Genomic DNA, 7,585 nt, shown 5'->3' with positions numbered 1-7,585 from the left:
GTTTAAAATAACAAACATACATTTAAAGCAATTATCCTTATTGCAATAACAACTTGTAATCTCTGACAAAAAATTGAAAAAATGTTGCACATAATGTCGAAATAAGATGAAAGTACAAATATCCTTAAATACACATTTAAACAAGTGTCTAATAATTAAATGATTAAATAATTTAACATAAATATTTTTCTGTAAATAATCAAAATTATTTCGATCTCCCAAAAAAAAAGAATACATCTCAATAATATTCTATATCTTGAGGAAAAGTTAATAATTGCAACTAAACATAAATTTCCAGTATTTCGACAAAAGCTGACTCTTAATTGCGGATCGAAAGATTAAATAATTGAAGACAAACAATTTTACTATTCAACAATATTAACAAAAGGTAGATCCGTTCGATCGGAAAGATCCAATCGCCGAGATGCTTTGGCCCTCTCGCCGAAAGCATGCAGTTCGCAAAACTCGCGGAACCAGAAACCAGGCTTAGCCCGATTAAATCAAGTCTTTAAGAACTTCGATTCTCGCCTTTCATTCTAATCTATCAATGATACACGGTGCATACGATAAAGTTAACTGTTCCTACATACGTGCACGCATACCGTAGTGCTTCCCATCTGCAGTAATGTGCAGCGCTAAGTGGAATGTGACATAAGCATCACTCGCGCGATTAATCATCGTGGTCTTACGCTTCCGAGCACCTTACTCATCGTCGATGTACACACAGTAGCAGTTAATATTCTTGTACGTTTAATATTATCTCCTTAATTAATGCCACGCCTAGCCTAACGCAAAAACCCGTTGCGTTAAGTGCGACTCGCAGAAGCCCTTTCGCAGTTTCTGTTATTTGTCCTGAAAACTACTTAACACCGAACGATCGAAATTCAACCTTCACTTTGCATCATTACGTTTAATTCCGCTTCGTTGTATTTGATATTTTAATCTTGAAGATGCAATGCAAAATACAGATTTCTATATTACCGACGCTAAACCTTAGTCGCTTTAGATTATCCTGTGTTGCCTTAGTTAAGTTCGGACGATTTTAGTGATCTTCGATTGTTTACAGGTTCACATATAGCATAATCCGACACAAGAAATATTCATGCCTTTTTGCTTGGAGACCTATACAACCTGCAACATGGAGGAATATTCTGCGGTGTCAGATGTGTCCGTCGTAGACGTTTATGACATTGCTTCGGAAATAGGGAAGGAATGCGAGAAGCTCATAGATCTATACGGAGTGGAATCCGTGACCAATCTTATGCCGAAAGTGATACACGCGCTGGAGCTGCTGGAGAATCTGGCGACCAAGAATGATCGCGAGAATACGACTGTGCAGGAGCTGCGGTCGAAGATCTCGCAGTTGGAGAGCGATAAGATTGGGAAGGCGGAGGACAGGCAGAGATTCGAGAAGGTAGTATACTTTGGGATAAGTAGATCGACGTGTTACGTACATTTATATTAAAGTTTCGTTGAATTGTAATATAGGAACTAGAGCAAATCGAGGAGCATTGGCGGCAAGAGTCTCGAGATCTCGTGGGGATGGTTACGAGATTGCAGGAAGAGAATAGGAGGCTAGCAGAGGCTCTGCAAGAATCGCGTAGTGACAGTCAGTACAGCAGTAAACAAAGTACTAACAAACTGTCTTTTACCTACTAACACAATACCGAAAACTGTATGTTACGTGTACACGAGTGGGCATTATTAGTCACGCGAGTATATTTTCAGCTTTCACAGCTAGTCAAGAAGTTGATGTAGAGGTGTTGCAACATTTACGATCTATGATCGATAAGCAAAGAGATCAGATCCGAGCGAGAGACAAAGAGCTAGCGCAGAAGAATATGGAAATAGAAAATGTAAATTGGTACTTATGTTCGTATGTAATTTGATACGAATAGTAATTAGCAGAGGTGTGCGAGAACCTGAAAATGACGGGAACCCGAGGCCGGGGCGGGTCGGGTTCCTGAAAACTTCGGGATTCCCGATAATGTCCGGGATTCCCGAGAATGTCCGGTATTGCCGAGAATCCCGGGGTTCTCGAGAATGCCCGGGATTCTCGAGAGATTTGGGACTCCCGAAAGTGTTGGGATTTTCGAGAGAGTCGGGACTCCCGAAGAGGCATTGTTGATTTTCCGAAGTACAAACATCAGTCAGTACTAATAATACGAATCCTGATACTTTCGGGAATCCCGACATTCGCGGGAACCCGTCCCGATCCCGAGAAAAATTCTCGTCCCGACCCGACTCGACATTTTCGAGTTCTCGCACACCTCTAGTAATTAGTTGATACTCCTAGAATACGATACTGCATTCGGCGCAGTGCGATTAGATATTTCCTTAGTGTTCGCTTGAACGATAACAACGCGAACCCTATCAATTAATTCACGTTCGTATCATCCGCAGCTAACATCGCAGGTGGAGATGCTCGGGGTCGTCGGGCGAGAATTAAAGCGCAAGCAGCGTCAAGCGCAGATGCAAGCTCGCGGCTTGGTAGAGGAGAGAGCGGATTTCCTGGCCCAGTTGCAGGATCAGAATCGCGAGCTAATAAATCTGCGAGGCCGCCTCGGTTTGGCGAAAAAAGAGAACGAGGATTTAAGTAAATCGCAAGGATACCCTGACCTGACGAACAAAGCTGTCTATGACCTGGACGATCCTGACAGACCTAGATTTACCACGGCTGAGTTAAAAGAAATCCTACACGAGCGAAACGAACTGAAAGCCAGAGTTTCAGATTTGGAAGACGAACTGGAACTTTATCGACCGAAGCCTGAAACGTACGTCGCATAAAATGCCCGCATGTTTCAAGAAATGGCAAGAATCTTTTTCTGTTATAGAGTGGAAGATGACAAAGACGCTCCTGTCCAAGGGCCTCTACCTTACGAACCAGACGATGCACCCTGGAAGAAGGCGTCTGAATCTGGCATTCGTAAATTGTAAGTAGTTTAAATATCGCGCATCACCGCCTCGGAAGGTATTTAACAAGAATATTTAATTTTCAGTTTCCGGAAGATATTCTCCGAGACCGGCAGTAGTTTTTTAGTCGGTAGCAGTCCACGCAGAAGTCTCTCTAGTCTATCGAAAATGGCCCTGTCTGGAAACAGTACATACAATGAGTCTGTATAATGGTTCTTTCTTTTTTAACTAAGTAACTTGCAATGACTTATGAGAATTGGTTTAACGTAAGGTACTTCGATCGACGTACAGTATTTGAATTCTTTGGTAATGTTCTCACACGTCCTTGAAAGTTATTTTAAAGCATTTGTCGGTCGCCTTTTATTTTTTAGAAACAAATGTTAGTCATTGTAATTAAAGGATTCGACTGATACGACTGTAGGCATTTATACAGAAAAACGAGACATTCGGATGTATGCATGCATTTACATATATTTACTATTTGCAATGGTCCCAAAGAAACCTTATATATGTATATACATATATTATATACACATACACGTTTTTGTGTTGGAAAATAAATTGATGTGCCTGCGAAGCTAAAAATGTTGGTAGTTACGCATACGGTAGTGTTTACTTAATAATTTCGTACACTTTGTACATGGTCGCTTTACACCAAATACAAATTACATTGTAAAGAATAAAAGTAGATGAGATTATACAGCATCTTTAGCTTTGAAATACAGTGATATTATCTTTTTTTTTCTGTAATTATATATTTATATTTAACGTGAAATAAGTGTTTGTAGATACAAACGAAAGAATTCGATTTTATCTTGTTAGAATTATTCAAAATTTTCCGACTTTCCCTCACACTTGTCGTGCACCGAATCCCCAGCATGTCACAGTATTGATATGTATTAACGATCAGTATACTGAATATATACTATCTTTATTATTTTAAACAATTTAATCTTATGGTGGAGCGCATGAGAATTAATATTTAGTTTTTTACAATATTTCTCTTACTTAAAAGTTGAGCTAACGAAACGAACAACGTTCGTGTACCTTTATGCATAATTTGGAGTAGCCTAGACTTAATTTTCGTCGCGTTCGAATGATATATATTTTGCTCACTCGCCGACGCAAACTTTAATAGTGAGATGCGCTGTTCTTTTTACAAGGTGCCACTGAATGTCAATGTAGAAACAAACGTAAACATCGTATTCGTATATACATTGTAAATAATATTTGAGAAAATTTAGGTGTACGGTGTATCTAACGTAATATGTTACATATTGATAAAATGATATTAATATATATCGACGCAAGAAATTATAATTATCATTAATATTAGAAACATCTAATTGCTTTGAAAGACACGCGCATGTGACTTCGTAAATCGCGAATTAAGATTATAGCAAAAAAAAAAAAAGGAGGATCAAAGTAGATTTCTCATCGATGTTAGTTTCAACGAGATTAAAAAGAAATGCTAGCTTTACAATCATTAGGTTCAACTCGAGGATCAATATAGTAACGTGGAATTGTAAGGATTCACGAACTCACAATAATATAGAAGTCTAAAATTTTGTAAAAGTTTTACATCGTCGGATTTTTGCGAGATTAAACCACGAGGAAAAGAAGAGCCATTTTCCAAATAGTTGATTAAACACTTATAGTTGATTAAACAGATTCAGATTTTATGCCACGTATATATAACAAAATGGAAACATTAATATTTTTAATAAAAGTACAGCGTAACTTAAATTATATGTGAACGTAAAACATATCTATAATTAGTTGTATTCCCGAACGAATAAGTTACATTCTCGATTCATTTTAGAATTAAGTTTCTTCCAAATATAATCTATTAAAATCATAATTCTGATTTTATTAAAATGTGCCTATCAATCGAGCGGATTTATCTTTGATACACCAAGTTAACAAATTATCGAAGAAAATTGATAAAAAAAAATAGATCGTACATTTAGACTAAAGCACAATAAGAATTCATTGCGTGTTTTCAATGGAAATTGAGCATGGTTTAACGTACTGAGCAACCATTAAGTCTAGAATTTTTCCAAGCATATTATTCTAGAGTAGTAATAACATTTATAAATACAAACGAAATCAAACAAAAAATTTTGTATCCCACGTATAACGAAGAAATGTTAACGAACTAGAGCATTATATTATTGACTATCGTTTATAGTGTAATTAAAGTTCTCGAACGACTAATGATATTAAGCGTATTTAAGTAATTAATTATGTAGGGAAGCGTTCATACGTGTAATACACTACATCGTAATTAAACGAACGACACAGTTTCATTTACACATAATTGACGCATATACAGGGTGTCCCTAAATTGTTTGGCCTGTACGCGTGTAACGCCAGATACAGATATCTAAAATTTATAGTTCACAAGTAACGAGCGTTGATGTTTGTATTTTCTATATAAATAATAATCAAAGTAAACAGGAACCTTTAATTATCTTAGAGACACGTATGTAATGTTTGTGATGATATAATGAACAACAGAGTATATATTACGGAGAAGTAGAATACGGAGTATGCGTTATTGATTCTGTTCTTAAATCATTGGACATTAGTAGAGGTGTGCGAGAACCCGAAAATGTCGGTAACCCGAGGTCGGGACGAGTCGGGTCGGCTCGGGTTCTCGAGAATGTTCGGGATTCTCGAGAGAGTCGGAATTCTCGAAAATGTCGGGATTCCCAAAAATTCCAAGGACCCGTTTATTTTCCGAAGTACAAACATCAGTCAGTCCTAATAATACGAATCCCGACTCTCTCGAGAATCCCGGACATTCTCGGGAACCCGTCCCGATCCCGAGAAAAATTCTCATCCCGACCCGACTTGACATTTTCGGGTTCTCGCACACCTCTAAACATTAGGGATTAGAAAAACTATCGTATAAAAGTAGGATTAATGGAATAATATAGAAACAAACCATGTAAAAGTGCCAAAGAAAGTGACAGGTATAGTTATTAAAATAATGGATATATCCGTGGAAAGCAATTAAATGTTTCATTCGTAATTCGACAATTTATTTATTCTATTAATTCTATTAATGACTTCATTAGAACATTTGTAATACTTTTGGATATATTATCACTGTTATTAACACGTAAGTTTCGCTGCCTTAACGTTTTTGGAACTGAAGCATAGTTTACTGTAATCAGTTCTTTGAGAATAAATCATCACATTCTGCGAGCTACAATCTTTTTTTTTTAATGATTATGTATAAAATAACGTATATTATACGCAACTGATTGATCATCACTTAAACACGACATTAGCCTCATTATGCAGGTTGCAGTGTCCAAATCAGGCCACCTGAATAAAGCCCGGTGCAGATATCGATCTCGCTATGATATCGCAAGTGACCAAAATCGTCTAGTTTCGACGACAGAGAAGCATTTAATTTTAAACAAATACCGCTTGGTTTCAAGTGGGGAAATAATTTCGTATAAAGGAAATACGAAAATCCACTTAGTTTTATTTCTTAAGGGGAGGTTCCGGTCTAAAAAAACAATTTTTAACCCAGACCTTTTAAGATTACGCATTTAAAAGAATTTTTTTAAATTAATTGAAAGTCCCATTAAATTATCTGTGGTAGTTTTCCTTTAATTAATTCCTAAAGATCACCTATTTTTATGGGGTGTAGACCGGAACCTCCCCTTAAATGAAACGGTACGTCCTTTTACTTAGCTTATAAGTCCTTTTAGATCGTTTTAAAAAATTATGTTCTCCTCGAAAGCAAACAACATTTACCGGAAGCATTTTCTCTCCTATCGTCAGGAAGTAAGCAAGTCACTCAGGTAGCCTGTTTTTACTTCCCTCGTCTTGCACAGATAAAAGTAATTCCTAATTTTAAGAAATGTGTAAAATTGGTCGTATATATTTAACAATCAACAATGATGCAATAAGATGGAGACACGACTGAGGTAGCATATTTTTTTTACATTTCGATTGGTACTTGAATTTAAGGCAACTTAATCCAGTATCAATCGGGATTTGATTGATTTAAAATCTTAGAAACCCACTCTCGATAAAGTATACCTTATTGCACCACCGTCATCTTATCATAAAACATCACTCTCAGGATGTGCGAAAAGTACAAATATGAAACGAAGCATCGCGAGAATAATGGTATAACGATCAGCACCATTGAGAAATTTGAGTCGTTCCACGATCGTAAAATGAGCCGTATGAAACAATGTTGCGCTTATCATTTGAATAAAAGAGCCCGAAGTACTTTTGTCCCCCTTCGAAGGCTCGCGAAATAAATTAACGCTCGTTCGATTCACACAGTTGACTAGTACGTTATAAATCTACATTGTTGAGGTTCGCCGCGGAGCCCGTCGGCAGATCTGGCGGCACAAATTTACCGATAGGTTGCACGGCCCGTTGCTGCTCAGCCAACTTTCGCATTTCTTGCCTAAGCTTACTTAAGATAGCGTGGTTCGGCTGATTCACCGCTGCTTTACCTTGCAGCAGCGTGATCTCCTGCTCCAGCTGCTTCTTCTCTTTCAAAGACTTTACGCTACGAGATCCGTACAGCCTTAACAAAGAACCCCAAGACTGAATATGAGGATGCATCAGCTGCAGAATAGCCTGCGCGGCTCGCTGTTTGCCGTCTTTCTTATTACGGCACACCTAGAATTGGAAT

General features: G+C 37.6%; 2 protein-coding genes across 12 annotated transcripts in view; one reads left to right on the top strand and one right to left on the bottom strand.

Annotated features, from left to right (window-relative positions):
* The window catches only part of Pasha (microprocessor complex subunit partner of drosha), a 180,805-nt gene that overhangs the window by 168,593 nt on the left and 4,627 nt on the right, over positions 1 to 7,585 (bottom strand). For 8 of the 9 annotated variants that reach the window (XM_076825635.1, XM_076825636.1, XM_076825637.1 and 5 more), the window contains one exon: positions 5,939 to 7,572. In XM_076825635.1, the coding sequence (XP_076681750.1) occupies positions 7,240 to 7,572 (333 nt within the window). In that variant the 3' untranslated portion in view covers positions 5,939 to 7,239. Of the gene's footprint in view, positions 1 to 5,938; positions 7,573 to 7,585 lie in introns of those variants that run through there. The other variant, XR_013087006.1, reaches the window with a different exon arrangement.
* Rilpl (Rab interacting lysosomal protein like) lies at positions 421 to 6,133 on the top strand. 3 transcript variants are annotated; one of them, XM_076825666.1, is made up of 7 exons: positions 421 to 744; positions 1,067 to 1,414; positions 1,489 to 1,630; positions 1,729 to 1,856; positions 2,404 to 2,774; positions 2,835 to 2,933; positions 3,000 to 6,133. In XM_076825666.1, exons 2-7 carry the CDS (start codon positions 1,103 to 1,105, stop codon positions 3,121 to 3,123), a joined length of 1,176 nt encoding a protein of 391 aa, XP_076681781.1. In that variant the 5' UTR covers positions 421 to 744; positions 1,067 to 1,102; the 3' UTR covers positions 3,124 to 6,133. The 3 variants fall into 3 exon arrangements, with proteins under 3 accessions (XP_076681781.1, XP_076681783.1, XP_076681782.1); XM_076825668.1 differs by having other exon boundaries at positions 422 to 744; positions 1,489 to 1,609; XM_076825667.1 differs by having other exon boundaries at positions 442 to 557.

The sequence above is a fragment of the Andrena cerasifolii genome, chromosome 13, assembly GCF_050908995.1.
Source record: "Andrena cerasifolii isolate SP2316 chromosome 13, iyAndCera1_principal, whole genome shotgun sequence".
Classification (NCBI taxonomy): domain Eukaryota; kingdom Metazoa; phylum Arthropoda; class Insecta; order Hymenoptera; family Andrenidae; genus Andrena; species Andrena cerasifolii.
This window is presented reverse-complemented; position numbering and strand designations above follow the sequence as displayed.

Bases quoted from the DNA above. Each gene is read 5' to 3' on its own strand.
- Rilpl (XM_076825666.1), top strand. From the start codon at position 1,103: ATGCCTTTTTGCTTGGAGACCTATACAACCTGCAACATGGAGGAATAT. The intron at 1,631-1,728 runs GTACTAACAAAC...GTATATTTTCAG, and splicing joins TCAGTACAGCAGTAAACAAA to CTTTCACAGCTAGTCAAGAA. The intron at 2,934-2,999 runs GTAAGTAGTTTA...TTTAATTTTCAG, and splicing joins GAATCTGGCATTCGTAAATT to TTTCCGGAAGATATTCTCCG.